This window comes from Schistosoma haematobium, chromosome ZW (genome assembly GCF_000699445.3).
Source record: "Schistosoma haematobium chromosome ZW, whole genome shotgun sequence".
NCBI classification, from domain to species: domain Eukaryota; kingdom Metazoa; phylum Platyhelminthes; class Trematoda; order Strigeidida; family Schistosomatidae; genus Schistosoma; species Schistosoma haematobium.
The window spans coordinates 66,228,443-66,249,925 of NC_067195.1; the positions used below are offsets into that span (position 1 = coordinate 66,228,443).

The 21,483-nt window shown below is 31.9% G+C and overlaps 1 protein-coding gene across 1 annotated transcript in view; it reads right to left on the bottom strand.

The window, feature by feature from the left end:
* The window catches only part of MS3_00004189 (uncharacterized protein), a 66,968-nt gene that overhangs the window by 32,528 nt on the left and 12,957 nt on the right, over positions 1-21,483 (bottom strand). Inside the window, exons 11-29 of the mRNA XM_051212084.1 lie at positions 20,971-21,032; positions 19,653-19,927; positions 18,720-18,979; positions 18,501-18,630; positions 16,291-16,693; positions 14,922-14,996; positions 14,014-14,103; positions 13,630-13,737; positions 12,466-12,573; positions 11,378-11,572; positions 10,358-10,536; positions 9,584-9,655; positions 9,322-9,441; positions 7,909-8,004; positions 7,013-7,435; positions 3,685-3,826; positions 3,219-3,415; positions 1,893-2,010; positions 1,616-1,753 (exon numbers count right to left, since the gene is read on the bottom strand). Coding sequence (XP_051072221.1) covers positions 1,616-1,753; positions 1,893-2,010; positions 3,219-3,415; positions 3,685-3,826; positions 7,013-7,435; positions 7,909-8,004; positions 9,322-9,441; positions 9,584-9,655; positions 10,358-10,536; positions 11,378-11,572; positions 12,466-12,573; positions 13,630-13,737; positions 14,014-14,103; positions 14,922-14,996; positions 16,291-16,693; positions 18,501-18,630; positions 18,720-18,979; positions 19,653-19,927; positions 20,971-21,032 — 3,191 coding nt within the window. The remainder of the gene's footprint in view (positions 1-1,615; positions 1,754-1,892; positions 2,011-3,218; positions 3,416-3,684; positions 3,827-7,012; positions 7,436-7,908; positions 8,005-9,321; positions 9,442-9,583; positions 9,656-10,357; positions 10,537-11,377; positions 11,573-12,465; positions 12,574-13,629; positions 13,738-14,013; positions 14,104-14,921; positions 14,997-16,290; positions 16,694-18,500; positions 18,631-18,719; positions 18,980-19,652; positions 19,928-20,970; positions 21,033-21,483) is intronic.

Below are 21,483 nucleotides of genomic sequence, written 5' to 3' on the forward strand. Positions count from 1 at the left end.
CAGAAAATAAATTGACAACAAGAATACATAATTAGAAATAATTATATTAACACGAGTATAGAACTAAACGGAAAAAAGTAGAAAAATGGGAATAAAATATGACTGATAAATTAAAAAGTATGAGGTAGCTACATTCAAAACATTAAAAAACAAAGAATAAATACATTTGAGTCAGTGCTATCATAGTTTAACATAATTATTTAATTCTTCCAATGGCTTATTATGACAATTTCACAAACTATAACAAAGAAGTCTGATTCTATCAAAAGGAAGGGTATGAATAGTTAATGACTAAAAAAATTGCCATTATTTATGTCCTAATGTAACCCAGCCTTCTTTGACAAGCTAACCAGAGTAGAACATTGAAGTAAATAATGACTGTCACATATGTAAAGTATGTTTTCAACACTTAATTAGATCAGGGTTAAGGACTTCAACCGATTAACTCCTTTCTTCACTTACGTAGAGTCTTATTTCTAACACTAACAAAGTTCACTCTTTCGCTACGGTTAGCCCGGTTTATAGCGACTTTGGCTTGTTTATTTATAACTATATTTTATTTTGTTTTGTGGTGTAAGGTGGTCCAGTATGTCTGTTTATAAACCCAAGTGTGCTTGAAATAAATAGCAATAAACATAGAAGCTTAACTGAATATTTCTCTTTGATCTCAAAGCTGGGTATACATAAAACATCGTGCATGAGTGACCAATGGGAATGTAGCTTGCATTAACTCAAGGTCAACTGTGCCGACCAGAATGTATTTTTCCTCAAAGAAAAAAATACAAGACTATAACTGGAATAGCAGATGTGGATGATAAGGATTATCATCAGAAATTCTGACTGATGAATTCAGCACGTCTCAAAACATAACAAGAACCCATTTTATATACTCATAATGTCACTCAACGTTTAGTTCATCGCGTATTCGTACAAGCAGAATTTGCGAAAAGCAACAGAAAAATCCTCTCGGCAGCTAACGAAGAACATATCCATGACATATTGGATGGATGATTTCATCAATGATTTATAAAGTAGAAAAGAAAGTTTCAAATGAATAAAATATTGTGAAATAATTTAGCTTCAAAACAAATAGACTACTACTGTTTTAGGGTTCTTATCACATAAAAATTAAGATAATTTAAAGTTTAAGCCTTGTTTCAGCACGATACGGAAACAATATTAGTGACCTATTATTTAAACACAAAAGTATTGGTACACCATAATATCCTTGCGACACACAAATAACTGAATTTGTGTTTGGGCTGAGATATTGTCAGGTCGATCAAACCGAAGCAGGTGTTTTTCATAGGAAGTCACTCCCAAGGCTTTGACATGAAGGTCTAATCCACACTGCAGCGGAGCAACGTTAGGAGATGCAGTCCCATGTTAGCCAGTGACTAACAACAGGTTCATACGCCATTTATTCTTTCAGGATCCTGGAGCCCATGTGCACAACTGGTTTTTCAACGTTTCTAGGTGGACCCTCCGTACCGACCAACCTGGTTTAAGAGCCAGGCATTTCTTGTCCTCTCCAACACCTTTAGAATGCAGTGAGGAGGAGTTATAATAGTGATAAAAATCTACGAGCATGTCAAACATGTACGTAATCACTTACTGCAGATATTCCATTTTGTGAATCATCTAGTAAGACTTGTAAGGCAGAATGTTCTAGCATTAATCTAGCAAATGTTGCATCCGCTTTTACAACAGGTTCACAAAATTGGAAAATATTAAAAACGACAGGAGATTTGATCTAGAAAAAAAGTGAAATAAGACGAAAAATGCTTTGAACGGTAAATAAATTTACAAAAGATTCGTGACAAGAAATTATCATGAAGATGAATAAAATTCCAGAGGAAATATGAAAACAATAAAATCAAACTAAAGCTTACGTGACTGCTCAAAGAACCAGACCATAGACGTATCCATGATTCGTAGGTTAGATCAACTTCATTTGTAATTATTGGTATACGTATAGCTGACCAGTTGATAAACGATTCTACAGAATATCTGAAAATAATAATAATACTCAAAGTGCACATAATTGAAATCAGTGAAACGTTTTCCAGAAACATATAAATAAAAAAGAAAATGCCTTTCAAAGCGAATATGATAACACCCGTAAACAGTAGTAGTAAGAAATCACTAGCACATTAAGTAAAGATTTAATGCAGTAAAATCTGTTCATATTAAAGTTTGCAAAGGATTTATGCTCATCAGTGAATTTAAGGCTGAATAAATGCCATAAGTACAATACAAAAATTACAACAATTGTACAAATAAAAAGGTAGAAACACAGAAAATAAGCATAGTTACCGGAAAAAAGAATAATAAGTAGAATTAGTAAATAAAAACCAAAAATTTAGTATATGAATAAATGGTAATCGTTAGTTATTTATGAATCGCCCTTATGAGATCAACTCTTCAATGCTTAGTGGTATATTCGTGAAAATTAGAATTTAGCTAAGTTCTGAATACCTCATACATGTCGAGGTTTGAATTCAGTTTATCAATGGTATTTATCATATTTCAAAACCGATAATGAATGTAAAAACTATAACAACCAAGTTAAATTCCAAAATATGCAAAGTTCGAAGTATACTGACGTTTAATGGATCTAATATTTGTCACCACGTAAATAACAACTTAGATCCGATCTATTGATTGTGTAGTTTTTCTACGCACTTTTAATATACTATACAAGTAATCAAAAACGTTTTGATAGCTGTAAATTAACTAAAGCAACTGTTAAAAAATACATATAATACATAAAACTAAACATAAAAGATACACTAATAACTGTGACAGCAGGGGACGGAAATAACTGAGAGTAGCAGCATCTTACGATAAATACCAATTTGGATAGATAAGGAAAATTAATGAAAGGGTAATACAGTGTTGATTGATTTAACCCCTATGTAAGTTTGATATGTAATAGTAACATAATTAGTTTATGCAAAAATTTAGGTTAAATAATAGAACTTTTGCAGAAAATTAGTACAATAAATGGGGAATCAAAGCACAAATAGTTTATAAGAAAGATCCTGGAATCAAAAGTGACCAGAGATTACTCAAAACTCACACTTCACCGGTCTAAAATTAATACCATCTGTGTCACTTTTCCGTTATAAAGATTTTTCAATGAATCATGTCACTGGACAGACACTGGATATTTACATACCGAGTCACAAAAAACCTTTTAAAAACTACTCACTTACCTAGAAGTAAGAAGTGGAGCAAAAAGGTCACGTAAATGTTCAGGGAACAAATTCCATAATTCGGAACCCCAAAAAAATGAGTTGAGTGAATTATCCGCAGGATCTTGTGTTGTTAAAGACGACGAATTGTTTGATTTTCCAACGTCTGGTACTTTGAATAACTTTAACAACTCCTGAACAGCTAAAGCTGCTGAATCCTAGAAATAAGATATGTCCGACACATCATTGTGGGGCAAGAACAGATAGAAAAGTTACTTTACTCATCTATAAAAAGTAATATTTGCCAGGAAAATTCGAAAATTTACCTGTGACTAAGTAATTCGTGTTCCTGTGTCCCTAATGTACAATGAGTGAATTGTTTCATACATTAATGATTTAAACACAAATTATTGTGAATTTAAAGAATTAGTAAATTTGGGCATTTTACAACTATAGTTTCATAATATTATACATATAAGGTACTTACTAATTGTCTGGGACTAGCAGCACGTAAATATATTTTTGCTAATTCACATAAAATATGAAACGGAAAACGACGATCATTTACAAATATGACCGATTCTTTTTCGATCTGACCAGTTTTTACTTCTCCATTAGATAAATATAGCCTGATACAATAATGTAAACAAAGTGAGAAGTGCAGTTTGATTAACAATAATAAATAATTGAATAGAACTTTGGTAGATGATTTTAATTAAATTGGTAATATAAGTAATAATTAAAACTGATATATAATTCGCCCTATTCACTTTACACATGTAAATGCCTGAGTGAATTGATAAACTGGTGTGTTAAGGTTAAAATTTTAGGAATGAGATTTACATCGATTTACGTCTACTGGTTGAAAAGACAATGCTAAACTACGGATGGTAATATCAGACACATAATTATTGTGAACAAGAATTCGATAGTAAATTATAAAAGTTCATTTGATTTCAATTGTTAAATCGTTCAATTATCCGATGATTTCCCCTTCCTTTATTGTTCTTATAATGCTGCTAATCTTTTATACTCCAGGTGCCTATATTTAGTTAGGTTTGCAATTAAACAAATAGGCTTTGTTGACCATTACAAATACTAACTACTTACTTACACCCATTAACCCTCGTGGGGGGTCATAGGTCACCTCGACCCTCCTCCATCGAACTCCGACCTGGAAAATCCTTTCCGGCTGCTATTCTTCAATTTGTTGTCTGCTTCCAATTCTCAACGCAATGTATCATTTGGCCTTCCACATTTCTGTTTCTCTTCAAGATTCTAAGTTACTGCTTACCTCGTGATGCAGCAAGATGACTTCCACAATGTATACCCTATCCATCTTCAAATACGTTTGCTAATTTCCACTTCAGTTGGAGGTTGGTTTGTTCTCTTTCACAGTAGAACATTGTTAATGATATCGGGTCAACGGACATTGAGTATAATGGGTAAACAATTAAATATAAATAAAATAATATATTTATAATATTCCGATGAGTAGAAAAATTAGATTTTCTTGCGTTTCGTTACTCAGTGTAAGACACTTCTTCAGAGAATATGTAACCACATCAAAATTAATCCAAGTTTAAATAATACAAAGGATCAAATAAATAACCTTGACCGGAATGACATGACATTGACTCGGTTAAATATGTTTCTGACTGATCACACCTAATATTCTTGCTTTGTTCCTTTGTATAATTTAAATGGGTTAATTTAATTTGGTTATTTATTCCCTGAAGTGGCTTACACTGAGTCACGAAACGTAAGACAACCTAATTTTTCAACTCATTGGGATATTACAAATATATTATTTTATTCATAACGATCCACTCAATGCTCAATTTATTCGAAATTAACAAATCAAACCTTGTTGATGATAGCTACAAGTAATTACTCATATTGATGATTATAATTTTGATGTTGGTTATCGGGGATAGCACAATTTCTTCCTCTACTTATTGTTAACGTTAAACACATACCACTTGTGTGTTATTTTCGCAAAAAGACATTTTATCAAATAAATGTGCTATTTTCTACAAGGGGGTGTATGGGATAAGAGGGTCAAGTCAACTGCAAAGTCCGAATCGACTATCTGCATCCAAGCTGTCCATTGTACTCAATGCTTTCCCTCAGATGTCGAGGTCTACATAATCCAGTCAACCACCAGAAGAAAGAGGAAGGGGGAGAGTAAGCAGTCTTGCCTGATTCCGGTTGTCAATTGGAATGCACATATCAGCTGTCCCTCGTGCACCACTTTGCAGTGTAGTCCGTTGTATGAATTCCAGATGATGCTGACGATCTAAAGCAAAACATAGTGTCGAAGAAGTTCCCGTAAAGTTCTCCTATCCGCATTGACAATTACTTTCTCATAGTCAAGGAAGTTAATATGATCGATCCGGTTCTCTGTAGTGTGATCCAGTCAGACCCATATAACTTTGTGTATGCATTTAGGGGAAAATATTGTGCCGCCTATAACCACGTTGTTGAATGCACATAAATTTGCAAATCTCTCACCACTCTCGTTTTTTTCTCCCAGTTAGTTTATGTCGTTCCACGGTAGCTTCATACCCAGTGCTGTTCATTCCGACTTTGGTGTTCAGGTCTCCCATCAGGATGGTCATCATAATCCCCTCCGTTTTTTAAAGATACCTCGATGATTCTGGATCTATGGAAATCCCATCCTATAAGTGCTCTTCGTGCTTCTTTGAACATCATCAGCGCAACACAATGATTAGGTGGAACATTTTCCTCTTCGTCACCAGAGTACAATAGTATCTATCCTGAATCTGATCTTTCCTGTACAGCTAGGGTCCTATGCGTTTCGCCGATTCCGAGAACCGACAAGTTGTATCTCTTCATCTCCGTAGCTATTTGATTGGTCCTTCCAGTTTCCCACATTGTCCGAAAATCTGATGTGCCTATATTGATTGTTGCTCTGGTTGTTAGAAGGGTCATCGGTCTTATGACTTCCGAAGAATTTGGGCATTCATCCTGAGGCGTCATAATTGTTCCTTCAACTCGTATGGAAGAGTTTAAATGATTTGATTTGTTTATGCCGGTTAGCGTCTTTTAAGCAAGGTTGTTTTCTACGTTATGGTGTCTCTGACCCCATCTACAACCCTCCTCCTTAAACCGGGCTTAGGGGCGACAGTGACCCGATGTTAAGTAGTATTAACTAATCTAGTTTTATCGTCATTCTATATTAGCATAATTATTAACTTCAGAAAACAAGTAATTTTTAGGCAAACATTAATGAGGTAAAAGTATCTGGAAAGTCGCTGAGAGAAGAGCTATATAGAAGTTAGATCATTTCACCATAAAAGGAAGATATTATATACCTTTCGCTTGCGTAATTATAAATACCTTACGTTAAGCACATTTGAATTTTAAGGGATCGAGGATCAAAAGTCGGACGACAAGTTATTCATTTTATGTTTATAACAGTTGAGCGAATGCATTTAGAAGTAAAATGAGATTTTGTTAGCACAAAAGATAAACTAAATCGAATTAATACTGTATTAGAGATGCATATATACACATGTTACGACTGTAAGAAATTCCATTTGTGCTTTGAAAGAATAAAAAACTTAGTCGATACCGAGACTGAAAAAAAAGAAAATGTTTATAGTGAAATAAATTAAATGTTCACTGGTCACAGAAGGTCCTATTAAAACTGAAAAAGAAACTGAGTTGATATTTCAGAGAAGATTAATGTAGGAGAAGGAAATCTAACAAATAATCCATAGTAAACAAATACGGCAGTTAGTGACTCAGTAAGGATATCTGAAGCAAAAAAGTATGAATTCACAACATACTTGCAAGGATCAACAGCCCCCAGGTTCCCAAGCCACTGTGCGTATAACAATCTCATTTTCTCATCAGTGTCTCTAGCAAGACCCTCCAGTAATGAAGCCACAATATCAGCCAACAACATCGTATTTCCACGAAACGAAATCCCGCTTGCAGAATCCACAGAGTGTGTCGTATCTGAAGACATGCTTCGGATCTCACCTCCTTTTGCTGAAGAAATCGAATGATCAAACAAACTTGGCAAACCCCAAAGTCGAGATTGTAGAATCTTGCCGTGTTGATCATTTGCTCCCAAATTTACTTCTGACGTCAAGGTAAGTCTTCGTACAGACCTACTAGAATGTGTTAGAGCTGATAACCATGCTGTAAGAGGCTGATGGAATTCCGCTTCTGTAGGGTCCACACCATTTATGAAACACGTTACACGCCTAGGGTAAAACAAAGTATAAGGTAGTTAAAAATCCAGGTGTGTATTATATACTCGTAGGAGATCCGATATTTACATATAGCATATTGGATCTTCAAAGAAATAGTTTCCTTTATTATCATGAGGAGAATAAGTATAAAGACTTTAACAAGAATAACATGAATTCATTTTATATTGTTCGTTTCACGTCAAATGCTTATAATTTATACGAGTGCAGTTGGTTAAAAGTGAATGTGTATTATCACGGTGGAGCGAATATTTCAATCAAGTTAATGAACAAAGTCCAGTTTATTACTTAATTTTAATCATTAACTTTGTTAAAATTTTCGCTCCACCGTGATAATACACATTCACTTCTAACCAACTTTACTCCTATACATTATACACATTTGACGCGAATTGAACAAAATAAAATGAATTCATGTCATCCTGCTAAAATCTGTGACTTAATGAAATATATAACCAATAACTTACCATGGACATAAATCATCCAGAATTTGTTGACATGTCAGTAGAGCAGGTAGTCGAGGCAAAAAGAATAAACATGATAATCGATCTCCGATTTGTTCTCTGAAGTTTGAAATAATTTTCGGTAAAAAAAAAATCACATTTTCATATTTTATTAAAAACAGTAAACTAGCACATGCAAATGTTAATACAAATAAAAATCGGTTTTTTTGTGACGAAGTCTACTATTTCTTGTATTGCACATAACAAATACATTATAATCTCAAACATAGTGATCTCGAGTTTAAAATTGTTTTCTTTTTCTTTATCGAACATCCGTTAACACTAAAATTGATATCAATACCCTTAATTTCTTCTTCGTTGTGAAGATCGTAAAAATTTGACTAATATATAACAGGACTCTAGATTGTACATTATTTATACATATCAATCGAGTATTTTTGTTCATAATTAGACTAAACGAAGTATTATTTAATCTACAGGTCATCAAATTCTTGAATGATAGTTGGAGCTGTTTTGCAAATTATTTAATGCTTGAATTCACATTTTATGGGAAACAACTTTGTATGAATTAAAATGCATAATCTGAATAAAGCCATAAGAACCATCAGGGCAGAATAATATGAATTTATTTAAGCTTTAATAGTATCATTCAAATTCATAAAGGGAACTAATTGTGTACGACACATAACCTTGGAAATATTTACGGACTGATAGAGAAAGAGTAAAAAGAGCACTGGATTTTCAGACATCCTTATCTTTACAGTTGATATTGGCGACTCCAAAACACTCCGAATTCTATACTAAAATGGTAGGTATTAAAAAGTATACAAGAAATATTACATAAAAGAGTATTCGGAATAACAGAAACTCAACGCAATGCAGCAAATAATAGAATGTTTATAGGGAATATTTGTTCAAATTATTGCGGTTCAAAAGATATATGAAGGATTGTAAGAAGTATTAACACGAACAACTAACGAAATATAGTGATATACAGAAGAGTTGTACCTTCTTTCATAAGATGGTATTATGTGTAAACCACGAGTTACCAACTCCGGTTACGGTAAAAATTGCAGGTCGAAGTCGAGCAAACTATTTTGTATTTGGGTACTGAATTATGTTATTTATTTAATGATGTTAGACTAGTGAGCACTACGTTTCAAACCCAAAATAATTTTCCCTATTTTCATTAAGAACTCCCCTATAAAATCTACAAATAACTTAAAATATCTTTATGATTTCAGGTTGAAAAACTGAAATGTACTTGGTTAACTTTTCTAACCATAGATAAACTTACACGACTTACAGTTCAATGAAGCAGTATGTAACTGTAAATTAAGTCGTTAATTCAGAGAACAATAATTATAAGTATTAGTGAATTAAGCTTTCAAATTTCAAAAAATATGTTTGACTAACCTTTTTTCTAGAAATAGATAATGAAATAAATCTATTACTTGATCAGGATCACTGGAAAAGAGCCCAACAAGAGTAGCACCTAAATCAGGAAGCAATTCTTCTAATGATTCTGGTTCTAACCTAAAAGGAAACATATGTATAACACATTGAAGGAGCTGGTCAGGGGCTGTGGAATGGTCACAATGTTGAATTAAATCTGTGAATAAGTAAGAAATTATGAAATAAATGGATGGAATTTTATTCAACTTATGGTAGGACTTACATGCGTATAAAGCTACGCCATGCTTTTACAACAACTTTTCCAAACGGTGATGTGTTATAACGCATGCATATTCTAAAGGAAGAAGAAATATTCCATAATAATAATAATAATAATAATAATAATAATAATAATAATAATAATAATAATAATAATAATAATAATAATAGAAACAATTAATCAGTATATAATGAATAGCTTAATTATACAACAGTTATTATCACAACACATACTTATTTAGAAGAAATAATTTTTTCAAGAACGTTTATTTTATTTAAAACAGTTTGTTTGTCATGAGCATTATGAAAATAAGTTGTGCTTACATTACCAATAAAATGTTCTGATAAGAATACGAAAAGTCAGAGGACTGGTATTACATATTTCATAATTTAGAATATGGAGAAAAATACCACCGTTAACATGTTAATAACTTTATGACATTCATTTCACATAAAGAGAATTAAGAACAATCATTTTAAACAAGTCCAAAGCCCGTTTACTAGACAAACTATCGCTTTATCAAACTACAGTATTTGAATTAAAATTAGAGTTTACCTGAGGAGGTAAATACATAAGAAAATATAGGTTGTAAAGTAAAATAAATTTAAAATCATGGATTTACAGTAGTTTTAACGCTGATTAAATATTGAAAGTGAACAATCACGTTTTATTGTAATTTATAAACCTTTTACCTACTAAAACGCAAATTAAACTCAACTAAAATCACAATTAAAAACGAGATCAACCAAAGAGAGTTAATGTTTATGTATAACTTACTTCAGATTAGCCAAAAATTTCGCTCGCATACGAGTAACATGATTTGAACCAAGAAGTTTTATGAACACAACTAAACTTCGTAAGGCTGACCAACGATGTTCAAGTATAACATCATCATTTAACAGCATATTATCAAAAAATGCCAATATTCCACAGACATAGTGTCCTAGAAAATCAGCCTATGGGAAATACAAAAGTTCAAAATGCAAATCAGTTATGATACCAGTTAACTGAAATATGAATTAACATATAAATCTGAACTACCTGAGTAATCATACGCGAAAAATGAATTTAACTAAGAAAGATCTCAGTATGACTTTTTTGTAACTAACTAAATTTTACTGGAATGAAGTAGTGAATCACCCTACAAACATTAACTATATTACATGAAAATTTCGAGGAGCACTAATAACGTGATTATCAACAATGACTATAAGCGGTTACATAATTGGAATATTTTAAACGCGTCTCACGGTCATGTAGATCAAACATTAAAAGTGAGATTATAATTATCAAAACTATAGCTAATTTATTAATGACACTTAAATTAAAACAGATAGCATTATCAAACATAATTTAGACAATGGATATTTGTTAAACTTTAGCTTGAATTGAATCACTAGTACACGACGAATGAAAATTTTAGTTTAACTGACCTGACTACATGTCAAAAACCTGACTCAACGAAATAAAAATCACGCCAATGTGTTAGAGGTTTAATACTACTTGTGTGAAGTCTGAATCGTATATTACGTATGTAAATACGAATTCCGATGTACCGAGTATCTTGTTGGATGAAAAGCTGAACATTTATACATCAAAAGCACAGGATCCTATGAGATAGAATCTGTTTTTTAAAACTAACTTCCATACAACAAATACCAACAATAATTTTGTGCAACAATCGTCATAACAATGATATCTAGGTATTTGAATATAAAACATGTTATGTTTACATGATAGATCATTAGAGATACACAATCACGAACAAAATGCTAAACTATAAATAGTTAAATTTACCAGAACAAAGTTCCTCCCACTAACTAGTGTACGATTAATTTGTGTCCCACACTGTGGAAGAATAATTGAAGAGATCCATCGTAGTCCCAAGCAAGCCCCAACACGATAAGGATAAAGTCGAAGGATAAACTGATGCATAAGACGGGAAATATCATTCAGACGGGCTATTCGTTCGATTGACATATTAAGATGAGCCTGAACGAAAATAATACATGTAAACCAGATTTTAACTAATAAAGGTTCCACAAGATTTCATATCTTGGTAATATCAATGAATGGTTACTAGTTTCCCTCTACATGTAGGTAGGTCTTTTGCATTAAATATTACTTTATGAGTAAAAAGCCGTCAAAACGGGGCTAAAACATTCATGTTTTGTCATATGTACATATGAAAAAACATGAATGTTTTATATGAATAAGAATTTAAACAAGATGCTAAATATCAGATAGGTAACTTATGTGTTAGACATTTAACGAGAACTTCAAAAAAAACGAACACTGTTTAATCCACAGTTAGATTAGAGATACAGACGCTATTATTGAATTCCACAGAAATCTAGGATAGACAAAGAAAAAGTGTAGTTATAAGTCAACTCATGAGAAGCGTTTCCCTATTTTATTTAAAACGCGAAGGATACCTCGATGGTTTAATATTGATCTCTGAATTTGTTTTTTTACCCGGTTAACAGAAACTAATCCTCACTCTTATTCAAGCAAACTTTTACCAGAAAAAGAGTAGTCGAGTTTTAGCTTGGTGGTTACAACATTCGGTCTTCAACCAGTAGGTCGCTCATACAAATCCTGTCTAATCTGGTTTAGTCAGTTGATAAGTACCATTAACTATCCTAACCAAATTGTGGTTCAAGGGCGAGTATATGAACGTTTACTTGGTGAGTTAACTTTCCAACATATTATGGAGAACAAATATAAAATCTATATACAATGGACACAATAATTCATGAAATAAATAATTATGTTCACATTTGTCTCTAAAATGTAGGTTAATTCACTGAAATCTAAGTAGTAATCAAGAAAGTAACATAGGGACAAAAATGTGCTAGTTATACAAGACAAGAAAGTTTGCTTACTTCGAGAAAGGCTAAATGGACCGCTTGATCATCTTTTGACGTACGAGTGAAAATGTACACCAAAGTTTCCGGTAGAATACATAGCTGAACGATTTTACCAATATAATCCTACAGTGAAGAAAATGTAATCGAAATGAATAATTTAAACTAGAGTTTTATCCATTCGATTGAAATCTTCATAGACATTAGTTGATTAAAGATTTACACGTAAACATAGAAAGACTTCCTAGTAACTCTTCTCGAATTAACTTTTACGACAAAATATCTTTAGAAAATAGTAATATATTCGAAAAATATAACACATTTGGAGGTATGTATAAACCTATAGTGATATCTTTCAAAATATCATAACTGAAGTGATGATCACCACTTAAAAAATGGGGGATCTTTATACATTGAATAAAGATATTAATTCATGATCAATGACTCATCTAAAAGCCGTTTAACGGGCTCATTTAAATTACTGATAATAACAGACAGAACGATATGTATAGATTAAACGTCAATAAGGTTACTGAAATGGACGAAAACGACGTACATATGTTCCTGACAGTATGAATGAGTTCCCATTTTTTTTTCTTATCCACAGCTTTCAAACACTAAATTCCGACGATGTCGTGTTTCACAAAAAAACGTAACATGAAACCAAGTTTTAGTAACCTCGTTTATTAAAGCTGTACTCCTGGAGAACACAATGCTGGGTGGTAATGAAAGCAAAAATTTAGGGTTTCGCTCCTACAACGCTTTTACAAAGGTACACAGGACATGTAAATAAAAACAATGTACCCAATGAAATTTATTGAAGAACGCAGTCTAATTTATTTTATTAACAATATGAATGATATGTTACTGTCTTCTTAACAGTTTGAAAATAATTACTTTTCAATGCTGAATTAACAATATATAGTTGAATTTCAAAAATTTTGTGATAATTGATAGAGAGAATGAACGACAGAATACTACAACTCGGATATATGCCAACCTTTTAAATGATATCACAAGGCAATGGTACCATACAATAAAGTTCAGTTAATTACCTATATACAATATCGTTATATCATCCTAAAACAAACGATAAAACACAAAATACTCTAATAACTAGGCTCGGACACGTTTGATAATATGGAGAAAATGTTTTGACATACGAAACGTCTAAAAACATACTTGTTGATTATCTAGGTAGGGTACTTCTGAAATAAGTTGTCTAATCCGTAAATGGCTCTCTTGATTCCCACGTATTACCAAGGTGATAAATAAAGCTGCGATGAGTTCCTATAAAAAGAAACCAAGATGAATGTATGGAGAATAATACAGTAGTCAACAACAAAAGATGGTTAACATCAGTTCCAAATATTACTTAGAACCAGAACCATACACTTGGAATGTATCTATCTCTTCCACAGAACCAAAACTGGTAAAACGAACAAAGTATAAAGATAGGATTAAGTGCTGTGTTCAAGTGAGTAGGTAGAGAGACTAACTGAACAGCTCGACAGCAAAATAACTGGGAACATGATAGACAGAAAAAATTTGTCAACAAAACCTTACTTTGAATAAAATCTTTTTGTCAATCCGAAAAAGTCTTGAAAGGCTCTCCATTGCTTGGCATAAAGACTGGTCCATGTGTGCAACTATAATCTAAAACAAAAATTTTATTATAATAAATTGAAGGACAGAACGAAACAAAGATGTATCGTTATACGCTAAAATATAAGTTTTGAAAACCGTCGAGTTTGAAGATCTCAACAAAATAATTTGGAAATAACAAGACAATCCAATGTAAAGAACACTCATAATTGAGTGTAAATATGAGATATTAGGTTTACTTTTTAGAGAGACTTAAAGTAAAAACTATAAAAAATGATAGCGTTAAATGGTCAATATTGACATTACGTGTGAATTTTCTAACAAACATTTAATCAGTCAATGTAATTCTGCACTTCTGTTGACTATTGTAATTGTGTTATACTGAGTAAACTTGGTGTTCTCAATTTAGGTATAAACTGTAAGACAAACTTTTAGTAGGAGAAAAAGGTTAAAATCTTTCCTTTTTCCCACTATTTGCTGTTTGACAGTTTTGTTATCAATATTATTAATAATTTATATACATTCATATCATTAAGTCATCTCACCTAGTATCCCTTATACTTATCACCAATACACCCTTCTCTTATTTTAAACAAAATTGTAAAAACCTGAGTCCTGTAAATTTATTTTATATTAATGTAAACTATCCACACTGTATACAATGGATACATACATCATTAACCATCTTATATTTAAAAGAATGGTGGCAGGAATAAATATGACAAAAGAATAATAAAGTAACGCATTTTAGTTACTGTAGTACAGTTCATTCAAGAATTATAAGGTTTTATCACGCATTTAACGTTTTTTTAACAATAATATTTGCATATATATTCAAACATGATAAACACATAAAAATGATACCCAACCTGTGCTAACTGGTGATCACTAAGACGGATTACTTGAGCAGATGGTAGATGAAGTAGTAATATAAGTTCTTGAATCTGCAATTAAAATAAGTAATCAATGACTTTCTCATGCAAAAGATATATAGTTAATAAACTGATACACACGAACAGTTAACTCATAAGTAGTGGTAAAGTTAAGGGCTCTTATGTTACACATACACATTACATATGCCAATCCATTTCGGGAATCCAAAATGATCAGGGATCCAACGGTGATTGCAAGAGTTCAGAAAGACATAGACTGTTGATTTGAATCAGGTGAAGAAAAAAGGTATTTCTAGAGTCCCCACAATTACAAATATTGGTGATTTGAAGCTTCAAAAGGACTGATCGGTAAGTTATCCAACTAGAAGATTTCACCTAACATCTTGAATCTATAACTACTTGTCTGGAGTCTTTTTATTTTAGATCCCTGTTTCTGTATTTTACCGTACAATAGAATCTCAAAACTAAAGGTGAACTAACCAGTTAAGTAATAAGTATAATGATATCGAAAAATACACCATTAAAGGCAACATAGAATAAAGATAAAACCACAGTTTGCATGGAAAACAAATTTACAATTTCAAAGGTGATGAAAACTGGTAGACAAAAAACATGAAAGAATAAGGAAATATAATCCATCAACCTTATAATCAATCCGGGTTGATTGCTAAAACTGTTATGACAAAAAGCAAACGAATTTAGTTTGCAAAAAATAGATGGGAAATCACCTTTTTTTATCACAATTTACTCCTACTTCCTTCCCAACGTGAATATTAGATTACAACCTAAACTATAACTTGTGAGTTGTATACAAGACTATTCTATATTCAGTGAAAATAGTACATTGTTAGAAGATTTAATGAACAATCCAAACACAATGTAAATGAGATATAATCTGAATCGTACAATATCTAATTTTTATCCCGTAAAAATGTTAGCATTCTACAAAGAGTAACATTGATTTTATTTTTTGAGTTATGTTATAATTGAAAGTATCAGACACTATATTCTCGCCAACCAACACAATAAACCTGTTTTAAGATCGAATAGTATTGTTCATCTAACACAAGTATATTTTTTAGTCAGATTGATTTATGAGGACTTAGCACCTTTATATGGTGCGTTTCCATAAGCATATAGACTAATCTTCTCGTATATCGAATGAAAAGAACGTCCAAATGACGACACGTAAATATTATTAAAAGTGAATCCCTTGATATACTTCTAACAACAGCTAAATACAATTATGAATTATACTTTTAAGAAATTGTAAAATTTAGGTAGATAAAAGATTTATAGTATCATAAGTAAACTGCTGGTTTGAAAAAGAAACCTATTATCTAACCTGTGTATAAATTGTACCAAAAAGTCCATGGGAATATTGATGCACTAAACCCAATCGACATAAAATCGATAGAATAGCGACAACTAAATCAATTACTTGAGTGGATGTAACACATGATGAACCATTAATTGCAAGTGTTTCACTAGACATACGTCCACAGAAAAATTCATAGTTATTCATCTGTAATTTTTGATTAAACATAAAATCAGCATAACAACTGGCTAGACAACATCCTAAAGCACCATATATCATGATATGATATTCAACTGTTGTAGCGATAGATATATCAGTTGACTTTTCATTGGACTGATTGTTTAACAATTCCATAATAGATTTATGCATACTTATCCATGAATTTAAATTTGTTTTCGACAAATTATTTGATGTATCACTAAAAATCTTACTACATACAGCAGAGAAGTTAGAAAAGAAAGAAGAAAAACGGGACAAGAAATATAGCATTGCACCCTTTACCAACTTAATAAATCTTTTGAAACCTTAAGTTATGTAAACACTAGATTGGCATTACACTTTAAACGTTACAATGTGTTACATTTTATTTTACAGCTTTAGAATTCAACAAATTGTTTTTCCTAAACTGGGGTCAGTATACCCAATAACTATATGCTTTTAGGGATTCATGGAATAAAATGAAGAGAACGATCGTTTTTTCGTAACGCTCAATGTTAAACCATTACGCTTGTGATGATATCCACAAGACTGAAAATGGGTTGGAGTCAGTCAGTAGAATGTACAACCAAACACATGTGTGCACCTGTTTAGGTTGCCGAACCATATTTGCAAATCGATATGAAAATGTTAAGATAAATATCGGAGTAATACAAGTAACAACAGTTTCAGTAGCAACAGAAAAGATTGTGTAAAATACATAATTCCGTAACAAGAAATGTATTAGTCAAATAGAAAAAATCAAAATAATTTTTGAACTCAATATCTGGAGGAGGATAAACAGTGGACACAATTGTGCACAGTGACTGATTCAGAGCAATGTAATCCGACGTCTCTAAACACTGGTTACGATACTCCCTCGAACCCCAACCAGGTAGTCTACACTTTATAACATGACTCAGACCAACAGTCACAGATTTAATGGATTGACCCACGGTTTTTTTGGTCGCTCCTAACTCTTCCAGCCTACTCTCACATCAGACAACATCGTTGGTAGTTGGGCATAAGTGATACATATCCCAACCATCTCAGTTGATGAAGATTTACTACCTCATCAATCGATTTGCCATCATTACCAAGTATACTATTCATTCCTTAATCGGTAGTCACGAAATACAAGATTAATTCTTAGAAGATACCCGTAATCGAATACTAGTTACCTTAGAATATCATATATTTTTAATGTCCGTGGTTTAAACCCCGAAAAAGAATGCAATGAACGGCTGCACAGTAAAATCGCCTTTTGGATGGCTGACGGATAGCTCACCTACATCATAGGTAACGCAAAATCAGCAAAGCCGAATGGGGTTCCAAAATCTGTGCTGATTCTATCAAGATGCCACTCACCATGGTTGATCAGACTTCCAAGATAAGTGAAGTGGTTATCTACTTCACTCCCTGTTATTAGTTTCAGAGTTAACGCAGACAAATCCTGAATTTTTGCAATTAGGGAGAGTGAAGCATAACCCAAACATGATTGTATTGATATTTAAAGTGGTCATAAGCAGATGTATTGATACTTTGTTTTTGCCAAGATTATAAATCCTGAAGATTATTTCTATCCACTAAAAACTGAAATTGAAAAACCTTAAAATCCAACCAATGTATACGCATTGTAAGATCCAACCTTATTACAAAGAGGGGAGTTTTTTTGTCTACCACTAACAAAAATTAGTTAGTGAGTAGACATTTCTGCTTAAGACAATCAAACTATAAGCTCAATATCTATGATATACGTTTTATAGGAGTATTCAACTATACGGCTTCATTCTAGAACATTGGAAAGCAAAACGCTTAAAGTTGATTTAACAGTAACTACCGTGACGGATTGAACAAGTTTTAAATGTGGTTAGAAGGAGAAATTACGTAATTTGAAGTCTAGGTGACTCAAGGAATACAAGTAGATTATATCTTCGCAAAAATAATTAATTTTATTGGCTGATTAGTGGCTGAGTTTCTATTTTAACAAAAGTTATTTACAAAAGTACGTTGCTATAAAACAAAAATAATAGAAAATTTACCGGACAATGGATGGTGTAAATCCGCATAAATTCTTTATGATAAGTGTAAAATAAATCCATATTTGATCAGTTGATAGGAAACTCCATTTTATGTGAGAGGCCAAATAAACAGCAAAATCATTTATCAAAGCTAAAAAATAAAAAGCAAATTAATATGGAACGTGAATAATTATTATTATTATGAACAATATTATGTTAACGGAAAAACCTTGAACTTACCATCAATAGTTTCAACCATTTTGCTTTGGTCGAACATGAAAGACAAAAATTCAATATATTCGAATAAAGATAAATTCTCCACGTTTTCTGCATTGTTTTCAATTGATGAATTTGAAAAGTCAAATCTGTTGTGTATACTATGTGTACAGTATAACGAAGGTCCAGTATGGCAGTTATTAACGCTGCATAGAATGCTGGTTGATAAACGGCACAGTAATATTATCATTGATTTTGTCATGGATTGATCATTCTTTAATTGCCTAAAAGATGTTTGAATAATAATTAAATTTAGTACTGAAAAAGAAGGAAATACAGTCAATTATTGAATATTGGTCATTGTTATTAATGTTATTCATAGAAGGAGTGAATAATTCAAGACTAAATATGCACATCCAGAAATAATCATAGTAATGATAATTACTTGATCAACTCACTAATCAAAGGTTTAATAGTTACACAAGCTTCGTAAACAAACTTAGTAGGAAGGATCGATACAGAGTATGAGTCGGCCTTTAGTTTTACTAATGTGTGTTTTCTCAATAGCTTATTTTCTAGAAACAAATTGGATGAAATTTTTAATGTCTACTATGTTTACTTATAGTCAAACGATGCTTGATGGTGCATTTTTACAGATCAAAATATATAAGATTAAAAGTGACAGAAACAGTATCGGTAAATGCTTACGTTTAAATGAAACTAGTGCTGCTGTACTACACGTAATCACGATACAATATTAACAAAATATTCCATTATAATAGCCAGCATTTCGGCGTTAATAGTTAAAGGTTAATAATAAATACAATTAACTAAAGTCTATTTGTCACTTACTCATATATTCATGTTATTTATTTGACTTCACAGATATATTCAAACACAAAGAAATGATCTATAGATATAAGAGAACGAGAGACTGAAACCAATTAAATGACTTACTTGAATAATTTGAGAAATAGACATTGCTTAACTGCTAGTTCGAAATTTCCATCCGATGAGGATTTTGACATTTTATTAAGTAGATAATGTAGCCATATAGTGATGTGATCTTTATCCAGTGTTATATAACTCATAATGTAGTCAACCAAAATGTCTGACAGCTCCTCTGCAGACATCACATTCGCAGATGAAACCCAAAATATTAACGAACATAATAATGATATTGTAGGTCCACAAATATAAATCCAATGCCTTTCATCACATTTTACTTGGGACTTAGAAAAAAAAGTAGGAATTCTTAATAAAATATAAGGATGCTCAACTATTAGAAAGGTGACCATGTAAATAAAATAGGACACTTTTACAATCCTAAAAATAAGTACTTAGCTCTAACAGAAGCAGTTAACCTACTAGCGATATACATATTCAAAATAATAAAAACGGAAATGATAAATAAGCTTTATCGAAACACTTGGACTGGATAATAACAAGGTTAAGTGAGATCTAGTCTAGAGTAGGTATTAATAATATACATCAATGTAATCTGACCACTTTCAATTAATGTTTGTTTTAAAACATTTCAGTAATTCTTTTTCTCGTGTATTATTAAGGATGAATTCTCGAACATTAGGTTAAAAGATATCGATTAGTGTACCAAATATTGAATTTATGATTCAGAAGGGACACATCAATATATAAGTTTGTATAATTCATAAGTAAAAGTAGCATTCTTGAGATGCATCTTATTTCACAATTATTTATTATTGATAGATTCCGGGATAAGTACAACAATACAGAATCTTACACAAAAGTAAATTAATTCAATATCTCACAATGTGAGAATTAATTTCAATAGTTTTGAAGATCTTAAGAAAGACGTACACACTACGTCAAAGAACAATTACTGACTTCATAAACTGTTCCTAATTCCACCTGCTTATAAAAGTTGCTTTAGTAAAGATTATACTGAGTGGTTTACGAGTAACATCGGTAACGATAAATCAGTAGGTTGTACTGTCAACCAACGATACGAAGAAATACATAAGTGAATATCCATAACTTATAAATAAAGCGAAATTTTAATTGCTGTATTTTAGAGTTGTAGGACGGAGCAGAGTAAGCTTTTATACAGCATCTCAAAAATAAAGTCAATTAAATGACGAAACTTCAAGAATAAATCCAATAAAATACAATTTATGCACGATGAATCACGGTAACAAAATACAACCCCATAGTTTCGTTAACATTTATTTCCGATACCTATTATTCCTAGCTCCGGTAAAGGAATAAAAAATGGATTTAAGAAAATGCGAATTACCTTCATATTCTTCAACCATGTGATTAACGACTGTAACACAGATATGTCATAAAGACTGAAATCTGGAGATTAAGAAACAGAACATAAAACATTAAGCTACAAAGAGAACATTGTAGATGACAATCTCGGACTGGTTGGAAATTAGTTTAAAAAACGTATCAGAAAAATTTGTTAGTCTTTCCATCAATTACTACCAGTTCACAACAAATTATCTAGCTGCTGTTAACCTTCAAGGCCTCCAAGTTAAACTGATGATATGATCGAGCTACTGTGGTTTATTGGCACATGTAATCACAATTAATGGTTCGAGGCTTTGAATAATATGGTCCAAAACCCTTGGTAACGACCTAGGTTAATTCACGCTTCTCATTCTGAACTCTATATAAATCTTTTTGGCTTTACTATTTCATATTTCTTATCGAACTATATCTTCGATGTCTAATCTGTTTTACTACTTATAATAGTGTTACTACCTCTAATATCATAGGATTCGCTCCTGAAAACTTCGTCTTG